The sequence below is a fragment of the Salvelinus fontinalis genome, chromosome 1, assembly GCF_029448725.1.
Source record: "Salvelinus fontinalis isolate EN_2023a chromosome 1, ASM2944872v1, whole genome shotgun sequence".
Classification (NCBI taxonomy): domain Eukaryota; kingdom Metazoa; phylum Chordata; class Actinopteri; order Salmoniformes; family Salmonidae; genus Salvelinus; species Salvelinus fontinalis.
Genome location: NC_074665.1, coordinates 48036630 through 48061678, shown reverse-complemented (window position 1 = coordinate 48061678; position 25049 = coordinate 48036630). Strand labels below are relative to the sequence as shown.

The 25049-nt window shown below is 41.9% G+C and overlaps 1 protein-coding gene across 3 annotated transcripts in view; it reads left to right on the top strand.

Annotated features, from left to right (window-relative positions):
• Positions 1-13201, top strand: part of LOC129856425 (sodium-dependent neutral amino acid transporter B(0)AT2-like) — a 31037-nt gene extending 17836 nt beyond the window's left edge. For all 3 annotated transcript variants that reach the window (XM_055924370.1, XM_055924372.1, XM_055924371.1), the window contains 6 exons: positions 501-742; positions 908-1091; positions 1383-1584; positions 9254-9413; positions 10066-10228; positions 10581-13201. In XM_055924370.1, coding sequence (XP_055780345.1) covers positions 501-742; positions 908-1091; positions 1383-1584; positions 9254-9413; positions 10066-10228; positions 10581-10922 — 1293 coding nt within the window. In that variant the 3' untranslated portion in view covers positions 10923-13201. The remainder of the gene's footprint in view (positions 1-500; positions 743-907; positions 1092-1382; positions 1585-9253; positions 9414-10065; positions 10229-10580) is intronic.
• Positions 13202-25049: the final 11848 nt, after the last annotated feature.

The window sequence follows — 25049 nt, the reverse complement described above, 5'->3', positions numbered from 1 at the left end:
GTTAGTGTGTTTTGTAACTGTTCTTCTGATTTGCTCCAAAGGGGTATGTGGTTCAGAATTTCTCAGCTTTTGAAACTATGGCAATTAACAAACTAGATACACTTTGGTCATGCAGTGTATGTGGACACCTGCTCATTGAACATCTCATTCCAAAATCATGGACATTAATATGAAAGACTTTCCATTAGACGTTGGAACATTGCTGTGGTGACTTGCTTCCAGAGGCAGTTTGGAACTCTGTAGCTAGTGTTGCAACCAAGGACAGATGTATTTTACACGCTTCAGTGCTCAGCGGTCCCGTTCTGTGAGCTTGTGTGGCCTACCACTTCGCGTCTGAGCTGGTGTTGCTCCTAGACTTTTCCACTTCATAATAACAGCTCTTAGTTGACCGGGGCAGAAATCTAGCAGGGTTAACTGACTTTGTTTCTCCACTGACTCTCTCCCCCTCGCTCTTTTTTTTCCCCCTCGCTCTCTTCGCCTCCCCTCTTTTCTCCCTCTAGCTGGAGATCTGGGGCGAGGTGCAGGTGTGGCGCCAGGCGGCAACGCAGGTTTTTTTCGCCCTGGGCCTGGGCTTTGGCTCGGTCATCGCCTATTCCTCCTACAACCCACGCAGCAACAACTGCCACCGCGACGCCCTCACTGTCTCCACCATCAACTTTCTCACCTCTGTCCTCGCCACGCTGGTGGTGTTCGCCGTGCTGGGTTTCCGCGCCAGGGAAGTCGCATTGAGCTGCGTGACTCAGTGAGTGTGCTTTTTGCTCAGAACTTGGGGGCCAAATAAAATTGCCCACGGTCCACCAGTTGGAGTAATCTGTTAAATGCTATGCCTACTCGGTCAGAAAACTCTGGGCCGTTGCTAAAATGTACAATGAACTGACTGCTTGTTCTCCACCCTCCCCTCTCTCAGTAACTTGGAGAAGCTGTCGGAGCAGTTCTCAGTGGGCCCTCTTGACCGGGACCTGCTGCCCGTGATCAACATCTCTGACCCCAGCTCGGACCCCCTGGAGGCCTACAGGGACTGGTTCAAGGTTCACGGAGCCAAGGTCCCTGGCAACCTCACCGACTGCAGCCTGGAGAATGAGATGAACAAAGTAAACGGTTGATCTTGCGTTCAAGCCTGCCTCTTCTTTTACTGCATCTCACTCTATATTCTTTGAGTTACAGCTTTGTCCTCTTTATTTGGAAACCAAACTAACCTGCCTGTTTGTTGCTCCTCCCACTCATTATGAATTAACAAATTACATTTTAGTAGGTTTATTGCTAAAATGTGTATATAAAATGTAAAGATAAAGTTTGGATCTGTTGAGATGCTATGTCACGATAAATGTAAATCTCTTTCTCTCTCTCCCCTTCCCTTTTGCCTTATCCTTCCTCTCTCGCAGGGTGTGGAGGGCACAGGGCTGGCGTTCATAGCCTTCACAGAGGCCATGACTCTGTTCCCGGGCAGTCCCTTCTGGTCAGCCCTGTTCTTCCTCATGCTGCTCAACCTGGGTCTTAGCACCATGTTTGGCACCATGGAGGGCATCCTCACACCCCTCACCGACAACTTCAAAGTGCTGAAGCGCCACAAGACCATACTCACAGGTAAAGAGTGTCTCGTGACCCAGTCAGGCAGCCTAACGTGAGTTTCTGACCTCAAGTTTGTGAACATATATATTTTTTATCTACCAATTTTCCTTGACGAGAAAATTGATAGATTCCCGTTCAAAACGGAACTGCAATTTAGAAATAATAATTCCAGCGCAAAGAATCTGGCATGACTATACCACTGTAAATCGAGGAATATACACATTGATCGAACTGTTTGATGTATTGGGAAAGTATTCAGACCCCTTGACTTTTCCCACATTTTGTTAATTTACAGCCTTATTCTAAAGTGGATGAAATAGGTTTTTTTCTCATCAATTTACACACAATACCTCAATGACAAAGCAAAAACAGGTGTTTAGAAATTTAAATGACATTTAAATAAGTATTCAGACCCTATACTCAGAACTTTGCACAAGCAGTGTGCAGAAATGTTTTTGTACCCTTCCCCAGATCTGTGCCTCGACATAATCCCCTCTCAGAGGATTATGGACAATTCCGTTTACTTCATGGCTTGGTTTTTGATTTGACTTGTACTGTCAACTGTGGGACCTTACATAGACAGGTGTGTGCCTTTCCAAATGATGTCCAATCAATTTAATTTACGCCCGGTGGACTCCAATCAAGTTGTATAAACATCAAGGATGATCAATGTAAACAGCTCAATTGAGTCTCATAGCAAAGGGTCTGAATACTTATTTACATAAGGTATTTGTTTTTTATTTTTAAAACATTTCTAAAAACCTGTTTTCGCTTTGTCATTATGGGATATTTTGTGTAGATTGAAGATAAAAAAATATTTAAATAAGGCTGTAACGTAATAAAATGTGGAAAAATAGAAGGGGTCTGAATGCTTTCCGAATGCTCTGTATTTGTTGCAATTTAATCCAAGTCACCACCATATTTTGTTGATGTAGCCTAGTTTTTATGTAGGAATCTGAAGCACTGTTGGCCAACTGGTAAATTGTTGAGGTTATTACAGCCTAGTGAAAATGGTCTGTTTTTACTTTATGATAAGGCTTTGACAGGGAACATATCAGATTCTCCTCTAAACAAAGCAAGGAGCGGAGATTCAGCACCATGGATAGCGCCGCGGTTGATCAATTCCGCCATGCTCTTGCTTTTGTAGTGTAACATCATGGAACAATGTTACAAATGTCTACGCTATTTAGGACCCAGTGTATCAGCCGTTTTGTTAAGTGAGCGAGTAGCGCACATATTTTGAGCCTCTGACAGTGCCACACAGGTAGTATGGAGATTGTCTACCGTAACTGTGTCGGTCTCGTGTAGCTTATTCATGATAGTCTGCAATTCAAGCCATGAAGTATTCTATTGGGGACTTTATGTTGTAAATATGGCAGGCTGTTAGCGTTGTGATGACTGGTCTTATGTATGAATGAAGCCATAGAGTTATGTCCAGTTTATGTAGCTAATCGTACGTGCCCATTTTGCATTTGTGTGTTATAGCAATTGTATATTATTGGCACGTCATTATTTTTCTCAGGAAACAGGAAGGAGCTTGGTCGGGAAATCTCGGGATACTGTTTACTGGTATTAAACCCTATTTGGGAACCACTGGAAGAAAACTACAGGTCAAGTGTTAAGTTCATGTTTTAAGTATCCCTATATTTCTGTTATTACGGGGCTATCACTCAGTCAAGAGTGCGCCTGCGCAGGAGGTCGTGGTCGTTGTTCGGACCTAGCCTCGAGTGTGATGGCTACTTGTAGTGTGTTCATATAGTATAGTAAACTTTGTTAAACTGGAACTTTGTCGTTGTGTCATTTCGAGTTAACATTGGTAGCAGAGGATGGCTTCTAACTACAACGTGCCACCTCGCTTCGACGAGAAGAGGTCGTACGAAAGTTGGAAAAATGAACTGGGAATCTGGATACGCGTTACTAATCTGGACGCGAAAAAGCAAGCACTTGCGGTGGTATTATCGCTCGAGGGAAGAGCGAGAGATACAGCACTGGAAATATCCGTTGAGGATTTGAACAAGGATGACGGTATGGGCACTTTGATCACAGCACTGGATTCTGTATTTCTCAAAGAAGAGAAAGACCGTGCCTACGAGGCATATTCAAACGTTGACAGTGTTACGAGAGATATTTCGGTTGCAATGGCAGACTACATCATTGATTTCGAACAGAGGTACAATAGGATGCGCAAGTATGACATGGTTCTCCCAGATGCAGTGCTAGCGTTCAAGTTGCTAGACACTGCTTGTCTAGATGGTAGGGAGAAACAGTTGGCTGCTTGTACTGTGCTGACTTTTGCATCTATGAAGTCGGCACTAAAAAGAATATTTGGTGAGAAGACGTCTGTCGCGCCAATAACAGATGGAATGCAAGTGAGTGATGCAGCATATTACACCGAGCAGCACAGAAAAGGCGCCAACAAGTCACGTTCTCAAGACAACCAGAAGAGGGCGCCATTTCCCGGTACAAATCCACTGGACAAATTTGGAAGGAGATCGAAATGTGCAATTTGTCAAAGCACTTACCATTGGGTTAAAGACTGGCCTCATAAAAATGAACAAGTTAAACTAACAGAGGAAAATGTAAACACAGAGATAGAGCAGTGTAACATTACACTGTTTTCAAATGAATCTGCTTTTGATACTGAGATTTTTATAGTTGAATCCTTAGGATCTGCTGTGATTGATACTGCATGTACACGGACAGTGTGTGGTGCAAAATGGCTTGATAGCTATGTCAGTGAACTAAATATGAAAGAAGTACAAAATATGATTGACACACCAAGCAACAGAGCTTTCAAATTTGGAGATGGGAGAATTGTCCATTCTACCAAGAGAGTTAAGATACCAGCAAAAATTGGTCAGACTAAGTGTCAGATTGAAACAGAGGTGGTCCCTACAGATATCCCCTTACTATTAAGCAAAGCTTCCCTCAAGAAGGCAGGGGCTGTACTAGACATAAAAAATGACCAGGCAGTGATGTTTAAACAACCAGTGACTCTTGAACTTACTACCTCAGGCCACTATTGTGTAAACATTTTAGACAAAGACATCACACAGACTCCATGCAAAAAGGAGATTCTGACTGACACAGAGAACATGAAGATTCTGACAGTCACAGAGAACATGAGCACTAAAGAAAAACACAAATATTGTTAAAGCTTTACAAACAGTTTGGACATGCTACAGTTAACAGACTTCAGAAGTTACTCAGCAGTTCAGGGAATAATGATGATGAGAAGTACGAAACTGGAAACAAAGTGTATTACAAACGAGTTGACTGTCAAGAGTGGAAAGGACCGGGAGTAGTCATTGGTCAAGATGGTGTGGTGATATTTGTGAGGCACGGAGGCATGATTGTCAGGGTGCATCACTCAAGATTGCGGAAAGTAAATGATCAACAAGATAGAGGGGCTGTTGCTGAGAATCAGTCTCCTAATGAAAATGACAAAAAGGACACAGTAACAGACACAAACCTACCAGATGTCGCATCCAATGATATGGACAATGAAACTGACACAGGAAATGGAGTAGAGACCTTCAACCATGCCGCAGGTAATACTGTTGAGGGTTCAAATGAGGAAAACATTCAACAGCCACATGTGTTAAGAGAACATGGTTGTTCCAATCTGAAAACTGGACAAACTGTTAAATACACGGACAGAGAAAGTGGTATTCCACATACAGCAACCGTCATTGGACGAGCAGGAAAAGCAAAACACAAGAGCTGGTACAACTTGCAGTACTCTGAACCAGCTACACTTTCTGGTACAACAGGGTCAGCTGACCTGCCACTTGTAGATAATATCAGAATTGAACCAATGGAAAATCGAGAAGAACAGCATGACATTCAAAATGATGATGTACTTGAAACAAATGATGTGTCATTTGGCTAAGCTAGATGAGCTCAGTAATTGGAGGAAAAATGGAGTGTTTGAGGAAGTCAAAGACATTGGCCAAAAGTGCGTCTCAACAAGGTGGGTGTGTACCCTTAAAGAATCCTTAACTGGAATAGTGCCCAAAGCACGTCTAGTGGCTAGAGGTTTTGAGGAGCTGGCTGCTAAAGAACTCCCAAAAGACTCACCGACATGCACCTCAGAGTCACTCAGATTGCTGATGTCAGTGATCTGCCAGAAAAAATGGAAACTTAATTCCATAGACATCAAATCTGGATTTTTGCAGGGAACAGAGCTGTCAAGGGACATTCACATCCGACCTCCGCCTGAAGCTAAAAGCGAAGGAACACTGTGGAAACTAAAGAAGTGTGTGTATGGACTGGCAGATGGATCACTCTACTGGTACAACAAAGTCAAGGCAACAATGCTGAATACAGGTGGAAAAATGTCACAAGTGGATCCTGCAGTCTTCTATTGGCTTGATCAAGACTGCAATGTGACTGGAGTACTTGCCTGTCATGTTGATGACTTTATCTGGGGTGGCTCACAGACCTTTGCTTCAACTGTGATTCCACACCTCAAAGCTGTTTTCTAGGTTGGCCGTGAGGAGCATGATCATTTTTGTTATGTTGGCATAGAGTTTATTACAGTTGATGGGAAAATACTGATGCAACAGGAGAGCTATATCAAGAATCTTCAACCTATCCACATGGATTCTTCAAGAGCCGTACAAAGGAATTCCCCACTGTGGAATTGAAGCTGGTCAATTGAGGTCAAAGATAGGACAAATTTTATGGGCTGCGAGACCGAGTAGACCTGGTTTGATGGTTGCAACTTGGCATCTAACACAAAACACGGCACTGTACAAACCATTCATGAGGCAAACAAAGTTGTTCGTAAACTGAAATCACAAAAAGTGACTAACGTTTCAGCATGTTGGAAAAGATGACTCTTTGAAACTAGTTGTCTTCAGTGATGCTTCGCTAGGTTAACACTGGTGGGACAAAACGGCACTTTCTACCTGTAGTTTGTGTCACTGTCAACTACTCGTTAGTTGATGCTGTGAAGTCAACCAAATCTGTCAGAGAAAAGACTTTGAGATTAGCAGCATCAAGGAACTTATTCAAGCACAGAGAATCCAGAGGATTCTGTGGTCAACCACAAAGGAAAAGCTTGCTGACTGTCTGACTAAAAAAGGAGCATCCGGTCTTGTGCTCCTACAGGCTCTCGCTCCTACAGGCTCTCAGTAATGGAAAGTGGCAGCTTGAGTAATACAAATAAAAACTGTCACACAACCCATTTGTAATGGGGGATCTTGAATAATACTTGGACATTTAATTATGTTGTTGATGTTTTATTTGTCTTTAAAGAAAAGGGGGAGATTGTTAAGTTCATGTTTTAAGTATCCCTATATTTCTGTTATTACGGGGCTATCACTCAGTCAAGAGTGCGCATGCGCAGGAGGTCGTGGTCGTTGTTGGATCTAGCCTCGAGTGTGATGGCTACTTGTAGTGTGTTCATATAGTATAGTAAACTTTGTTAAACTGGAACTTTGTCGTTGTGTCATTTCGAGTTAACATCAAGTACCCTAAAGGCTTATTCACGTTGGGAGTTAAGTGTCTCAAATCCAATATTTTTCCACCTTCGTAGGTGGTTTGAAATCCGATATAACTCTGATTCCTGTCCATGCGACTTGTCTGAACGGTCAAATCGGATGTATTTGGCCTCAAGTGGTTTTTAGACTTATTTGGCATATCTTGTTGCTTGCTAGCTACTCTGACAGTTTTTACAAGAACATGTAGTATCTAACTAGCTTGTTAATTGTTTACAAACAAATTGAATGTGCTATAAAGCTAAACGAAAATATAAACGCAACATGTAAAGTGTTCGTCCCATGTTTCATGAGCTGAAATAAGATCCCAGAAATGTTCCATTCTCACAAAAAGCACATTTCTGTGAAATGTTGTGCACCTTCCTGTTACTGAGCATTTCTCCTTTGCGAAGATAATCCACCGGACAGGTGTGGCATATCAAGAAGCGGATTAAACCGCATGATCGTTACACAGGTGCACCTTGTGCCGGGGACACAAGGCCACTCTAAAATGTGCAGTTTTATCACAACCCAATGCCACAGATGTATCAAGTTTTGAAGGAGGGTGCATCTTATCCTTTGAGGCTTTAAGTGTTCTTACATTATGATTTTGAACATTTAAAGAAACTGGGAAACGTCCATGGCAGGCTTACATGAGTGATGGGCAGCACGAGCACCACTTAAGTTGTTTTAAGTATCCCTATTATTACGGGGCTATCACTCTAGTGCGCCTGCGCAGCAGTCTCGTTGTTGATGAGCCTGGCCTGAGTGCAATGGCAACCATGTAGTGTGCTAATACAGTTTAGTAAACTGGAACCTTGTCGTTGTGTCATTTCGAGTTAACAACCACCAATCAGACTACACCACTGTGCACATGTGTTACGAATCCCTTTGGCCCTGCAGTCTAGGGGGGGATGGATACGAGACCCGTAACAACTCATGCAAATTATAACAGTGAAAAGGAACAGTGAGAAATAATAACCACAGACAACTTAAATCTACCGTCAAACACTCATGTTTTTTGTTTAAACACACGGTAATGGGGAGGGGGGAAAGGGGCTGAGCTGGACCCAAGGAAAGAAACAATAAATATCCAAAAACACCCCTAAGCTAGACTTGCCTGCTTCAATACAGCTAGCTAACTAACCAATAAAATACAGCGAGTGTTCTTAGACAAAGTATTCCTACGGGTATTGTATGCCCATGGGCGACTTGGCTTGGTACCCCCTTTTCCCATCATCAAACAAACAGTCAAACACCATAACAAAACATACTCACATAATACCGAACAAATGTGACATGTAGGAGCAAAAAAAACAAGAGAGCTCAATCCAAAGAGAGAGATTCAGAGAGATTGAATGACAGAGAGATGGGGTTATTGAGAAAACAACTGACTGGCTTTTTAAACCAAGGGGATGTGATTGGGTAAGGGAAAAGGAGCAGGTGTGTCTTAAGATTGGTGACTGATTGGCGGCACCTGTGAATAGGGCAGAAAGAAAGAAAATACACACAGGATACCTGTATCCGTAACAACACGCCTGTCATTACTATGACAACTAGTGTAGCCATGTCAGCAAATGACTGCTGTCTGAACAAACACATCCGATTTGGTAACTTGTAATTGGTGTTTAGACTGTCAGTATTTCAAAAGGGATTTGAAAAACAGTCGAAGTTCGGTAGCCCGAAGTCTACGCCCCTTCGTCGGTGATTGGTCAACTACTTACTACTCCCAGTAGGAGTGGGACCTATGGACGGGATTCTTCAATTAAGTGTTTGTAATTTAATGAGAGAGGACTAGTTTTCATACAACATTTTTTCACTTGAGAAATACTGCACCAAACATCTTAGTTAGATGTAAATTTGCCTGACTAAGGCCTGCTTGGTAAAAACATCAAAATGAATTACAGATTTCTTGATTTGTCTATTTTGAGGAAGTGTATCCTGGCTGAGTTGTTGCTATGGTGTCTCAAGAAGGACAAACATTGGCACTTTTTTTTCTTGTTTTTCAAGCAAAGGTCTTTTCAGAGAGTATGCGAGGCACAGACGTTCGCTTCGCCTAGGAGCAAACCAAATTTTAAAATGCAGTCACGTTTTATAAGATGGCATCATAATGGGGCCTGACTGTTAGTCCTGACTCCTCTTTAGTAAATATGCCAAGTATATCTGGGTGGGATCTGTAATGTTCTCCCTCTATCCCCCAGTGTGTAGCTGCATCATCGGCTTCCTGATTGGCATGCTGTTCACGCAGCGCTGTGGGAACTACTTTGTGATGATGTTTGACGACTACTCCGCCACCCTGCCCCTCATCATCGTGGTGGTGTTTGAGTGTTTCAGCGTGTCCTGGGTGTACGGTGCTGACCGGTAAGAACCTATTAGCTACAGTGACTGCATGAACCACTTGGCACACCTCAGAAATTAGATGAGACAATTTATTTCACAAAAGCGGAATATTCATTAAAGACATCCTCCGGTACTTTGGCGACTAGTAAGTATTTTTTGAAACCTCCCCTTTGTAGTGATGTGTCAATGTGTAGTTCATACATGCATAATCTATGAGCAGATTACCTAAATTAGACACTAAGTCCCTAGTTTTAAAGCAATTGTTTTTTGGAAGATGTGCGGTGCCACTTTCCCTACATTTACCCCCACATGGGCCAGCCCCCTAGCAATTCGCGTTTCAGCCAATGAGCTTCAGCCCCTCGCCATTTGAGTGACAGCTAGCAAGACACACACACAGTAGAGCCAGAGAGAGAGCTATGACGTGGTGCACATATCTGACATTTTCAGGGACCACATTTGGCTTGTAGGTGCTACTTTCAGAACTACTGGCTAAAAATTGTACAAAAGTACCGGAGAATATCTAATGAAGAAAGGTAATCATATTTGAATTATTCAAGGTAGAACAAAAGTGGCTCCAAATGTGGATTTAAAACATTGATCCTTCAGGTTGACTCGCTGTGTCTGTTTCCCCTGGTCTCTCACTGATCATTGCCTTGTATATCTGAATGATCAGGTTCCTTGATGACATAGAGAAGATGCTGCACTGGCGCCCTCCTGTGGTCTATAAGTACCTGTGGAAGTATGTGTGTCTGCTGGCCATGCTGGGACTGCTGGGAGCCAGCTTGCTAAAGATGTGCTTCAAACGGCCCACCTACACTGCCTGGAACAGAGAAACGGTTAGGCAAAACTAGGCTGCTCATTGTCCTCAGTTTGGATCGTATTATATTTAACCAATAAGGCCAGAGGGTGTGGTATATGGCCAATATACCACGGCTAAGGGCTGTCCTTATGCTTGATGCAACGCGGAGTGCCTGGACAGCCTTAGCCATGGTATATTGGCCATATAATCACAAACCCCTGAGGTGCCTTATTGATATTATAAACTGGTTACAAATGTAATTAGAGCAGTTAAAATATATATTTTGTCGTAACTGTTGTGTACGGTCTGATATACCACGGCTGTCAACCAATCAGCCTTCAGGGCTCGAACCACCCAGATGTATTTAATCATCTCGGTCTCTCCCTCAGGCCTCAGAGGTGACTCTGGACTACCCTGACTGGGCCCTGGGTGTCTTGGCTGTTTTGATCATATTCGCCACGTTGCCTGTTCCCCTGGGCTACATCCACTCCACCCTGAGGAACAGAGCTAGACGCAACTCCATAGGAAGTGGCCTGGGAACCGACATGGGGGGCGTATACACTAAGTGCAGCACCGTAGAGTGTGACACCCCCGTAGCCGCCCTATTGGACGAACACCTGGAAAGGAATAGAATACCTAATGATTCTCCCTCGCCATTGGCCGAGGAGAACCTCCGGCTCCTCCCACAGAGGGAAGGGGAAGAAGATATAGAGGATTCAACTAGCGTGTGAGGGGGAGGAAACAAGGAGAAAACAGAAGGACTAAAAGAGGGAAATATGAGCTGCTAGTTGGCTTGATGTCAGATGTTACATCATGGTACCATGAAAGAATGTATACTGAGACGTATACATTGAAAAATATTTTAAAGATCAAATTACTATTTTTAAAAGATCCTCTGCTTTCAGATGTTCTCTATTTTAAATAATATGAATGTAGCCATGTTGGGTTACATTTCATTTTTTATGCTATAGTCCAGAGAGGTGAAAAACTGCTTGTCAGTAAAATCCCTAAGGCTCAAACTGTTGTTCATAAGTGAGGAGATATGTGTTGCCAAGACGTTGCCTCAAATGTTCAAAGCTACAACCCACCTAAGGTGTTTTTCCACACCACTGTACTTGGTTACGTACAGATAAGGCTCATGATATGGGGCGGCAAAGAACTCTTAAGGACTGGAATATTCCCTCCCACCACAGGTTGGGCGAAAAAGAATAGTTCCACCGTACGATTGTGTTTCAAAGCGAAAGCAGTTACACAGACCGCCTCTGTAACATGTCCTGCAAATATGTGTTGAGGTAACTTGAATGCGGATGCAAAAGCGGTGACAAAATATTTTCCTGTTTGCCTTCAGTAATAATTCCCATACAGGACAGAAGTCATCCACGCACTTGAAAAATGGCAAGTGTTTGTTTTAACCTAAATGTTAACGATCCTTGCCAAATTGTATATTGTGCCACTTTGTTGGTAATATGTAATTTGTCCTGCTTTTCACTTTGAAACACAATCAATGGAACTATACTTTTCCGCCCAACCTGTGGTGGAAGGGAATATTCCAGTCCTTAAGAGTTCTTTACCACCCCATATCATGAGCCTTATCTGTACGTAACCAAGTATTGGATGTTAAACATAAGTGGTGTGGGAAAACACGAGGTGGGTTGCAGGTTTGAAGGTTTGGCAACACATCTCACTTATAAACAACAGTTTGAGCCTTAGGGATTTTATTGACAAAGCACAATGGTAGTAAGGTGCCAGTATCAATTTGATCAGTATAGGAGCACGAGCACCTGTTTGTGAAGTTGGAAAATGGATCTCCGCACACTCAGGATCAATACACAATTTCCAATTTCTTTAGGCTGCGCTTTTAGTCGTCAGACATTTATCAGAGCATGAATGATTTCTTTACACACATGGTTACAATTTAGCTTCCTTTTACTTGAGCCTATTGGTTTTGATTCAGTTTAATGTAAGTGAAATGTTTCAAAGTGGCTCCGTATCCTCAATACTGTATTTTGTCTGTTGATGAGGATATGAGCCATGAACTTGACATAGTGAGGTCCAATAGTATTTGGACAGTGACAATTTTGTTGTTTTGGCTCTGTACTCCAGCAGTTTGACAATGTCTATGGGGTTAAAGTGCAGACTGTCAGATTTAATTTGTGGGTATTTTGATCCATATTAGGTGAACCATTTTTGTACCTAGTCCCCCCCCAAAGTATAGGGACAAATCAACTTGTGTATTAAAGTAGTCAAACGTTCAATATTTGGTCCCATATTCCTAGCATGCAATGACTACATCAAGCTTGTGACTACAAACTTGCTGGATGCATTTGCAGTTTGTTCTGGTGTGTTTCAGATTATTTTGTCCCCAATATAAATTAATGGTGAATAATGTATTGTCATTTGAGTCACATATGTAAATTAGAATTTCTGAACACTTCCACTTGAATCAGTCCCTCTAGGATTTAGTGGGTCTCTGAAATGCTACTGTCCAAATATTTTGAACATCGCTGTACATTCCACTTTACTTTGATGGAATTTGATGGCAAGTATTTTTTATTTTTTTACATTCACATTGTTAAGATACACTTTCTCAAAGTACTATTTATACAAATGTGTAATATAATGCAAGTACTACTTTTAATGTTTCTGCCATATTTTTTAAAAGTTATCCTTAGTGTATGTGTTTTTTAAATTACAAAAAGAAAAGCATCAGGCTAGAATTATGGTAGACTTTTCTGACTTGTGCTTGTATTTGAAATGTTTGTTGCCTTAAAGCACAGGTGTCAAACTCATTCCACGGAGGGCCGAGTGTTTGCAGGTTTTTGCTCCTTCCTTCTTTTTGATTAATGAATTAAGGAACTCCCCACACCTAGTTGTGTAGGGCTTAATTGAAAGGAACAACCAAAAACCTAGACACTAGGTCCTCCAAGGTTGATTTGACACCCTTGCCTTAGTGTCTATCTGCAGTTGCCATAAATGTTGGGATTTAATAAATTAATGACTTGGGTTCTAACTTGAAATATACTTATTCCTGTTACCATATTAGAACTTATTGATTATCATACACTTATATGTAGGGGTGAATAGAGACAAGGGGAAGTACAGGAAGTTTGTTAAAACATGTTATTGCTGAATATCAATATTTGTAAGGAAGGAGGTAAAGAGCAACAGTTCAGTTTCAGTTCCTGATTAAGGCAGGCCAGTTCCTATGCAACTAGGACCAGGAGGGATGTGGAACTCGAGGTAAGGTCAACAGTTGAAGATAGAAGCACATGCCTATGAAGGTTCTAACGGTAGGCTGTTTCACCATCGCTATGACAATCAATTGCAGTCTAACATGTCCTTTCTCACCCCCACTAATGATGTGGGTGTGCTTGATGCAGGTCGTGTCAGGGGGCGTGGCCGACAGTGCGCACCTTATCTCTGCTGTCACATCCAACCTGGATTGAAATGTCGTTTTAATGCAGTCGAGCGCACTGAATCCAGCTTCACAAGGATATGAGCTGGCGAAGGGTACCATGAGTTTTATGGTGCTTTTATGACAACTGGGAACTCTGAAAAATACGAGGTCAAATTATGATGTCAATGATCCTCAGGTTGGGAAGTCAAGTTGGTTGAACGTTTAACCGTTCTTTTCCCCCAGTCGGAGCTCGTTTTTTCTGAGTTTCCAGTTGTTTTGAACGAGGTATTAATGCTCAGAAGGAGACTGCAGGGTATTCGGTTTGTCAAGAACCAAAACTCCTCCATAATGACCCGTGAATGCGTTGACTGGTGGGGCCCCTGGCAAGATGTACCTAAATCCGCTACTGATTTGTATTGGTCTATAAATACATTTATTTTCCAAAATTCGTAATTTCTCCCATGTCTTATTCGACTAGTATTTTTTAAAGTGTAAGGATAATAATTCAGCCATAGTTATGAAATGTTTATTGCTTGCCAACATTTTACTCTCTGTTTAATAACACACATACAGTGGGGAGAACAAGTATTTGATACACTGCCGATTTTGCAGGTTTTCCTACTTACAAAGCATGTAAAGGTCTGTATTTTTTTTATCATAGGTACACTTCAACTGTGAGAGACGGAATCTAAAACAAAAATCCAGAAAATCACATTGTATGATTTTTAAGTAATTAATTTCCATTTTATTGCATCACAAGTATTTGATCACCTACCAACCAGTAAGAATTCTGGCTCTCAGACCTGTTAGTTTTTCTTTAAGAAGCCCTCCTGTTCTCCACTCATTACCTATATTAACTGCACCTCTTTGAACTCGTTACCTGTATAAAAGACACCTGTCTACACACTCAATCAAAGACTCCAACCTCTCCACAATGGCCAAGACCAGGGAGCTGTGTAAGGACATCAGGGATAAAATTGTAGACCTGCAAAAGGCTGGGATGGGCTACAGGACAATAGGCAAGCAGCTTGGTGAGAAGGCAACAACTGTTGGTGCAATTATTAGAAAATGGAAGAAGTTCAAGATGACGGTCAATCACCCTCGGTCTGGGGCTCCATGCAAGATCTCACCTCGTGGGGCATCAATGATCATGAGGAAGGTGAAGGATCAGCCCAGAACTACACGGCAGGACCTGGTCAATGACCTGAAGAGAGCTGGACCACAGTCTCAAAGAAAACCATTAGTAACACACTACGCCGTCATGGATTAAAATCCTGCAGCGCACACAATGTCCCCCTGCTCAAGCCAGCGCATGTCCAGGCCAGTCTGAAGTTTGCCAATGACCATCTGGATGATCCAGAGGAGGAATGGGAGAAGGTCATGTGGTCTGATGAGACAAAAATAGAGCTTTTTGGTCTAAACTCCACTCGCCGTGTTTGGAGGAAGGAGTACAACCCCAAGAACACCATCCCAACCGGGAAGCATGGAGGTGGAAACATCATTCTATGGGGATGCTTTTCTGCAAAGGGGACAGGACAACTGCACCGTATTGAGGGGAGGATGGATGGGGCCATGTATCGTGAGATCTTGGCCAACAACCTTCTTCCCTCAGTAAGAGCATTGAAGATGGGTCGTGGCTGGGTCTTCCAGCATGACAAAGACCCGAAACACGGGTGGGGGGGGGGGGGGGGGAGATTTGACAACACCGGCATGTCAATTTAGCCAGGATCTAAGTCAAATGGATTAATTGGTAAGTAGCTCCCAAAGTGCTCGTCCAAGTGTTGGAGGTGAGCAGTCATCCCTCGTGTGGGACATTTACTGACGCTTTTTTGTAGGCTACAGTCCAGCCTATGGAATGAAAGTGGGGCTTTTATTGCTCAATCTAATACATGCTGATTTTTTAAAAATCCACTCAAACTTGATAGACTTAAAGTTGCTACATCCATTTTTGGACTTATAAATATACACACATCAGTCAAATTGACACCTACTCATTCAAGGGTTTTTGTTTATTTTTACTATTTTCTACATTGTAGAATAATAGTGAAGACATCAAAACTATGAAATAACACATATGGAATCATGTAGTAACCCCAAAAAAAGTGTTAAACAAATCAAAATATATTTTATGTTTGAGATTCTTCAAAGTAGCCACCCTTTGTCTTGATGACAGCTTTGCACTCTTGGCATTCTCTCAACCAGCTTCACCTGATTGGCCTGATTCTCAAACACATTAAGAAGGAAAGAAATTCAACAAATTAACAAGGTACACACGTGAATTGAAATGCATTCCAAGTGACTACCTCATGAAGCTGGTTGAGAGAATGCCAAGAGTGTGCAAAGCAAAGGGGGGCTACTTTGAATAATCTGAAATCTAAAATATATTTAGATTTGTTTAACACTTATTTCATAGTTTTGATGTCGTCACCATTGTAGAAAATAGTACAAATAAAGAAAACCCCTTGAATGAGTAGGTGTCCAAACTTGAGACTGGTACTATATATATCTCCATTGATTCTTGAATAATATAACTTGTAAAATGCCTCATGAGCTTAATTCAACTGTCACACTCAAAGAGAACCCAAAATAGAAGCTTGTTTTTCTCCAATGTTTGTAAACATTGTAAATATAAACAAACACTGTATAGCCTCATAACATGGTTAAAACAATAATTTTGATATCATGGCTGGTCAGTCCTTGCATCCATAGCCCTGTCTATTAATCTGAGAGTGATTACATTTCTCCAAGCCCATCCCTCAGCTTTTTACCAAAACAGAGGTGGGGCGAGGGTTTTGTTATTGTTTCATCTGTGGATTTGCCCTTTAAACAGCTGCATATTATCAGGATATCAATGTGTCACCAACAAAAAGGCATACATTAGGCCTATAGCAAATGCAGAATTAATTTTTCATATGTAAATATCACTTTTCAGTAGTGCTCCAAGCATGCCATTCCATAAAAGCAGCATTTAGTTTTCAACTCGAATCAATGTGTAACGGCTTTCTTCCTGGGATGAAGGAGAGGAGGACCACACTGCAGCGCAGTTAGTGTTCAACATGTTTAATAACAAAAGACGATAACGTGAACACTATACAAAATAACAAACGTGAAAACCGAGACAGTCCCATCTGGTGCAGAACACAAAGACAGGAAACAATCACCCACAAACAAACAGTGAAAACAGGCAACCTTAATATGGTTCCCAATCAGAGACAATGACAAACACCTGCCTTTGAAAACCATATTAGGCCAAACAACAAACCCAACATAGAAACACAAAACATAGAATGCCCACCCAGCTCACGTCCTGACCAACTAAACAAAGGAAATAAGGTCAGGAACGTGACACAATGAGCCTTAGTTTTGGGGTTATGCTCAGGTAAAACAATTTGGGTAGTCTATACTTCCATATTGCCAAGTCCTATTCTTGAAGATCAAGGGGTATAACATTTATTGGAATGAATGGAATTCTGATACACTTTGGTTATTAATGTAAAGTTGTAATTTAATCGTATATTTATTATTATATGTAGTAGAAAGCGATGAGTTAGAAGAAGCCTACATAACCAACCCATAAAGTAAAATGTAACATCCATATATGGCCAGCTATGTAATATGTAACATTGATTTATACTGAAACAGATGTCATTCAATTGGTAACATACATTTTTGTATTCTAATGCCTCTTAAGGGGAAAGTAATCTAAAAGTAACTGAACGTAATCAGCTTGTTACTGAGTGTGGGTAATCCAAGTTACGCTGCTGATTACAATTTGACAGGTAACTAGTAACTAACCTATTACATTTAGAAAGTAACCTACCCAACCATGTTTACAATCGAAGTTACCTGCTGCAGTATATCTCAGAGTTCTGTACTTAGCTCTTTTGCCGCCAGTTGTTCTCCATGTATCATACAATGCATCCATATGGCAGAGAGAAACACATTCATAACAAGAGTGCAGAGGCCTGCCTGCCTACCCGCCATAGATGGAGCCCCATCTGTGCAAAAGCTCACCATTCGATCCCATGGAATCTGTTTTTCGTCAATATAGCCATGCAGAACACTGAATATCCCCTGTGCCGTTTCATGCACTGGAATCGTGAGACGGAACAATATGTCCTTGTGAATAGCATACCCCAACATGTGCTGTGAAAAGTATTTGCCCATTTCAGATTTTCTCTATTTTTGATATTGAATGTTATCAGATCTTCAAGTATTGGCACCCGAGGTGTGTACGGTGGGAAAGACCGGCTTTTGGACCCACTTGGTGCCTAAACCACTCATTATAAGGTGTGGCATCTCGCCACATAGACTTAATTGACTGCAGCTGCACATCTTGTACAGCTGGCTGCAATTAGGGCGGAAAATCATGGAGATGTAGTGGCATTCAGAGAGGGGCAGAGAGAGAGAGCCACGAGGAGAACACGCAGAACCTGTGTCACAAACACTGCACCAGTAAGCACCCAATGCCAAAGGTTTGAGTCTCTCTCTGCTCTGAAGAGTCTTGATGATCTTCCAGGTGCGTTTTGGCAAACTTGAGTCAACTTTTGTATGAGATGTGTCCCATAATGTCATGCTTGAAAACACAAATGTCGCCGAGTTAAAGCCGTTCTGCATGCAAGTGGGCCAAAATGCCTCCACAGCGATGTGAGAGACTGATCAACAACTACAACACGCATTTAGTTGTATTCATTGCAGCTAAAGATGGCGCAACCAGTTATTGAGTGTAAGGGGGCAATTACTTTTTCACACAGCGGAATTGTGTGTTGCATAACTTTGTTTTTTAAATAAAATAAGTATACTTTTGTTATTTGTAAACTCGGGTTTGCTTTATCTAATATTAGGTTTTGGTTGTGTAACAACACTGTAGGTGGAGTGTGTCATGTGTAGTAGTACAAAACCAAGAGGCAGACAAGGCAGTTCAGCACTCAAAGGGGATGTATTAACTCAGAAATGGTTCACAGGTAGCTTGGGGAATCTTCATGTCCCAAAAGAATGTTCTCACAAAATAAGGCAAATACTCAAAACTAACAACTGGCCCTTTATGGCAGTAACTGAATGTAAACTTAAATCACTGGGGGAAGATAATCTTTTACCCCAGAGCATGTTCTAAGGACATATTAGTTAAAAGTATAACTTTTTGGATGCCATGGGTCCGACTATGCCTGTCAAATACCAAACACTGCATTTCACAGTAAGAACCGTATGCCAATGTTCAAGCATGGTGGTGGTAGTGTGATGGTTTGGGGATGCTTTGCTGCCTCAGGATCTGGATGACTTGCTTGAGGAGGAGATTCGGGATCTTAAAAGTAACTCATGCGATATCAGAAATTGTGTACTAGAATTATTGACAACCTAAAATATTGTCATTTAATTATAAATACAGTTTATACAAGTTGTATACACATTTTCTGTATAAATAGCCTCTAAAATACAGTGCCTTCAGAAAGTATTCACACCCCGGAGTTTTTTCCACATTTTGTTGCATTACAAAGTAGGATCAAAATTGATTAAATTAACTTTTTTCTTTCATCGATCTACACAAAATAGTCATGTCAAAGTGGAAGAAAACTTCTAACATTTGTAAAACATTTATGAAAAATAAAACACTCATGTATCTTGATTAGATATTTATTCAAGCCCGAGACAATACATGATAGAATCCCCTTTGGCAGTGATTACAGCTGTAAGTCTTTCTGGATTAGTCTCTAAGAGCTTTCTACACCTGGATTGTGCAATATTTGGCATTATTCTTTTCGAAATTCTTCCAAGCTCTGTCAAATTGGTTTTTGAACATTGCTAGACAACCATTTCTAGGTCTTGCCATAGATTTTCAAGCAGATTTATGTCAAAACTGTAACTCGGCCACTCAGGAACATTCACTGTCTTTTTGTTAAGCAACTCCACTGTAAATTTGGCCTTGTGTTGTAGGTTATTGCAGTAGCAGTGCGTGGGTAAAATCACAAAGGAAGCCAAGCCAGTAAAAAACAACCTGTGTTATGATAATTGCGTTGTTTGCTCTATAACCTGTTAGTTCATCTACCTTGCCACCGTGCTATATAGGCTTAAGGCCGAGACAATAAGAAGACACAGTGGGAGAATAAATTCAACCACAACTTTGTTTCATCCCAAAACCGGAGAGCAACATCTGTCCACTGTCCATGGGGGGTACTGATTTCTTTGTGTGTGTGTTTTCTACTTGTTGACTCACCCTACTTGTAGAGAAACGCCAATGCCATCATGCCCGCTTTCATTTTGACGAAACGGTCTCTGACTCTTGTCATATCACGCTTTTATTTTTTGTTGTCCTAGGTTATCTGGCTAAAATGCTTGCTCGCTAGCCTAACTTCCTTTTATGGGCAACGATTAGCCTACTACATCAAGCTACATTGAACTTCCATCCTCTCAGACCAGGGGCACAATATATGAATTTATGGTCGGATCACATCCCTCTGGTACCTGTGTGGACGGAACATTAATTGTCAGGATTCCTTGCCTCGGCTGTAAAATACCTTAGTCCCAAAAAAACATTCAGCCGCATTCACAACAATGCCTATTTTCTCTGATTTCGTTGTTAGCGCTGTGCAGTTTATGACCAATGCAATAAACGGTACAAAGTCCACCTTTTTAACATGCAACATGTCAGGATCCTATTGGTGACAACTATTATGGTTTCTTAAACATTACTTCCTTCTTCCATTCTTCTTACTGCCTCCAGATAGGAGACATGTTCTTGCCATCTTGGTCTCCTTCACCTTAACAGGGCACTTCCTGAATTCGGGTGCATGCTCGCCACCACAATTGCAGCATTTCACTCCAACTGGCATACGATATTCTTCCTGTCTACATACACTTGACACTTTTTTTTTGTTGAAACCTTTATTTAACTAGGCAAGTCAGTTAAGAACAAATTCTTATTTTCAATGACAGCCTAGGAACAGTGGGTTAACTGCCTTGTTCAGGTGCAGAATGACAAATGTTTACCTTGTCAGCGTAGGGATTAAATCTTGCAACCTTTCAGTTACTAGTCCAACGCTCTAACCACTAGGCTACCTGCCGCCCCATGTCCAAATAGTTAACATTTATCACACTGCAAAGGTTTGGGCACGAAGGCGCTCACAGAATATCTCACATAACCAAATATACATATGACGCTACAAGGAGAAAATAACTAAATAATGGATGGAGTCGGTTTCCTCACTCCATCCACCATACTGGTCAGTCGGCATGCAGTCGGCATGCTTCGCAGATTCACACACGACACATTCTACTATCTTTTTCAGGTGCACAGCACTCTCCTTCTGCTCCTCGGACACACAGAAATAAACCAATTTCTTGGTAGTTTTACTGTCGCCACCTCATCCAACTCATCTATGATTTTCATCGAGACTTCAAACGGATCTCCCAGGTATCTCGATCGGTCTAAAATCCTCACTAGGCTTGGATTTACTAGACTCCACAACCACTTTACTTCTCTTGTTTCCTTTTTTTGTTTGCCACTGTAATCCATTCCTTCTCATCTCCATTCGACGCGCCATCAATTTGAAACAAAACATCCGCCTTCACCATCTTCCCAAACCCCCTCGTTGATAGCTCAGTGCTAGTGGGATCACTAAAGACCCTGGTTCGATCCTGGGCTGTAACACAACCAGCCGTGATCGGGAGTCCCATAGTGCGGCGTACAATTGGCCCAGCGTTGTCCGGGTTAGGGGAGGGTTTTGCCAGGGTAGGCCGTCATTGTAAAATAGGAATTTGTTCTTTACTGACTTGTCTAGTTAAAATAAATGTAAAAAATCACCACTGCCACAAAGTCAAAATTTCAGCCTAGTCCACCAATCAGATGAGGGAGTGTGATGACACGTATGCCGGCTCAGAAGACCCGCCTACCCGACCAATTAGATGAGGGAGTGTGATGACGCGAAATTCCGGTTCGCGGGAAACACCTCATTTTAGAAATGGCATATGGAGTACAAGTTTGAGGGCCAAATAACTAAATACGTTCGGGAAAAATAATTGGCAACGTTACAAAAATTCACAAAAGGTTTCCATCCAATTGGTGACAGATTTTCATGTGAATATTCTAAAATCAGCTTTAAAAAACAATACGCGTATTTTCCAAGCATAGAGGTTTCCATCAAATTGACCTGTTGCAGATAAAAGACTGCGTGATGACGTAGTGCATATTTGATGGTATGATGGTTGTTAGGCGATATCAATATCTGCACATAAAAGCGTCCCACCGAATTGTTTTGCATAATTCATTTTACCTACACAAAAAGATCCAATCTTGTCTAGCGTCTGTTTTGTCACATTTGGAAAGTTTACCCGAAAATGTTCTGTTTCCATCAGGCCTGTCATGAAATGTTTAATCCGACATGTACTTTACTCACATAAAAAGGTTGGATGGAAACCTGGTTAGTGAGAAAGACCAAACGTTTTGGGCTAAAGTGTGAGTTGTCTTTTCTTTTTGAGATAACTAGTAGCTAACTGTTGCTACTCTCATCTCAAATGAGCTAGCTATCTAGCATAAGGGGGTTCCATTCCAACCACACATTAGTTATTCTATTTCATAGAGCAACATTGTTAGTTTCTCTACAAGCCTTTCATTCTACACTTAAAAAAAGGGTTCCTAAAGGGTTCTTCAGCTATCCCGAAGAGAAGGAGAACCCATTTTAGTTCCAGGTAGAACCCTTTTTGGTTCCAGTCAGAACTCTTTTGGAGTCTGTTAATAATTCGTTTTACTTGAGACAGGAGACCAAGTGGAGACATAGGACGAGGTGGATAATTTTATAATAAGGCAGGTTTATTCAAGTGTAAAAATATTATGCAAAGCGTGCAGCACGGCTCTTTCTATCTGATCCGTATGGGGTCGTCAGGAAAAGAGAGAGTTTCCAGAATTGTTCAGTACTATACAGACAACAAGCAAAGTAGGTAGATCTGCGAGTCCGGCCTTCCGATTGGTCGATCTGGGTCTTGGGTAGTCCTGATCAGGCCTGGTGTCCACGTTCCATTGGTTCCTGAGAGTTCTTTGTCCTGAGGTCCAACCATGGGTTGGGTGTGTCTGTGGTTATTATGGGGGAGGGGAATTATGTGTGTCTATAGTTGGTGTCTTAAGTCCAGCATATGTCCAAGAGAAATGAGGAGTATGTGTGTTTTTGTATAATATATGGCTTATGTTGAAGTGTAGTTATTGCTAGTTTCCAGTCTCTATTTCAATTTCTTACAAATCCCTCTCTTCACGTCTCACAAGAGACGTGACATAAAGTATATAAAAAGACAAAACTAAAGGATAAAATTTGTCAGAAGACAAATTTTTGATTCCCTCTCTTCACGTCTCACAAGAGACGTGACATAAAAGTATATAAAAAGACAAAGCTAAGGGATAAAATTTGTCAGAAGACAAATTTTTGATTCCCTCTCTTCACGTCTCACAAGAGACGTGACATAAAAGTATATAAAAAGACAAAGCTAAGGGATAAAATTTGTCAGAAGACAAATTTTTGATTCCCTCTCTTCACGTCTCACAAGAGACGTGACATAAAAGTATGTAAAAAGACAAAGCTAAAGGATAAAATTTGTCAGAAGACAATTTTTTTTAATTCCCTCTCTTCACGTCTCACAAGAGACGTGACATAAAAGTATCTTAGTCCTCAAATAGATAGACAGGTCCAGCTTCCCCATCCTCAAGCAATGGGAACATTTGGGCCCTTTCCTGATTAGGGTCTATGGCTGCAGTTATAACACGGCTAGCAAGCGTGCGCGCACATGGAATGCAACAGCATCCACAAAGTACAAGAATGGCCGCAAAAACAGAAATTGATACTAGGATGGAGGAAACCAGCGTCTTATATTTACCAAAAGCATCCATCCATGAGTCCCACATAGTAGTGTCCACTCCAGAATGCTGTTTCATCTTACCATTAAGGGTACGAAGTCCCTCCAATGCTACAGTCAGACTCCCATCCGTAGCTGTGTTATTGGGAATAAAAGTACAACACTGTTCACCAAACATTTGCACAGACCCCCCCCGTTCAGCCAATAACATATCAACCGCGATTCTATTTTGAAATGCCATCAGGGACGTAGCTGCCAATTGTCCATGGACCGCCTCGAAGCCTTGTTGAGTCCAATTGCCCAGTTTCTGGACATTAAAATGAATGTAGTTAATTCTGTCCACATTTTTATTAACTGTACACCACCAACAAAATGATGATTCAAACCCAGCTGTCACTTGGTCCGCCAGTTTATATTCATCTGGCACCCCCTAGGGACACCAATAGCATCAATGTAAGTTGAGTCGTAAATGAGCAAGGACCAAAAAGGAGACCACTCCAATAACTACCCCTGGAGTGGCCAACCACACATTAGTAAACCAAAAACCGAGAATATGTTAAACCCTCCGGTCCATCCCTCTATACAACCTGTACCAGGTGGGCTCGTCGCCACCCGGGAACTTCAAACCTTCACAACAGGGAGGACAAACATCACTTTTTATTCATTCAACAACATCATCTACAGCAAACCAAGGGTCCTCCTCTGTCAGCCCACTCTCCTGCGGAAGCTCGTTTTCGTATCAGCCTCTCCAACTGGAGCATCAACCAGAGGCCCCTTACACATCTGTAACAAACTTCTTCAAACAAGGTATGATACAGGCAACACAGAAATGAAAAACCACAACTAGTGTCAGAAATCCAGTAATCGTCCTTGCAGTGTACTTACCAAAACAACCACCCAGCCAGGGGAACAGTCCACTCTCCTCCACACCTGCAAGACCCTTCATCTCCACTGATAACCTTGCCAACCCACTCAGAGCTTTTGAAATGCTCCCATCCGGACTAGTATTGTTAGGAACAAACGTGCAACACTGTTACACCTCCCTTGTTGGCCAGACTTATGTCCAGTGTTAGTCTATTGTGTCTACTGGTTTGTGAGGCAGCATCCAATTGTTCAGCCATCCCTGTAAGTCCTGTGTGGGTGTGTTTATAATTGATCCAGACCTTTTGTTTTAACATCAACAATAGCTGGGCCAAGGATGGGCATCAGATGCCACAGGCCATCATTCCTGGTTAATGTCTGGAATTCGTGGGGGACCCCTATTGGGACCCCCAACAGGTTGGTGTGCATGTTATCTGTACCCTCGGACCAAGGAGTGTCACGTTTCTGCCGTCTCCTGGGTTGGTCCCAAGCCTCTGTGTCCTGTGTATCTTCCCAGAAGTTGATTTGCTATCATAATAGGCAACGGTGGTATCAGACTGGCCAAAACACATGAGCAACGACAATTTCCTTTCAAAAATGGGGTCAACCGCCTGGCAGGTCCACACATCCACCATACATCAGCAACACCTCTAGTTAATAGTGGTATTAGTGATGCAGGTAGTAGCAGGGAGCCTTCCATAGTCTATACCTCTACCTGTACCAGTGTTACAGCTGTTATGTCCCCCATATGCCTTAACTCCCCACG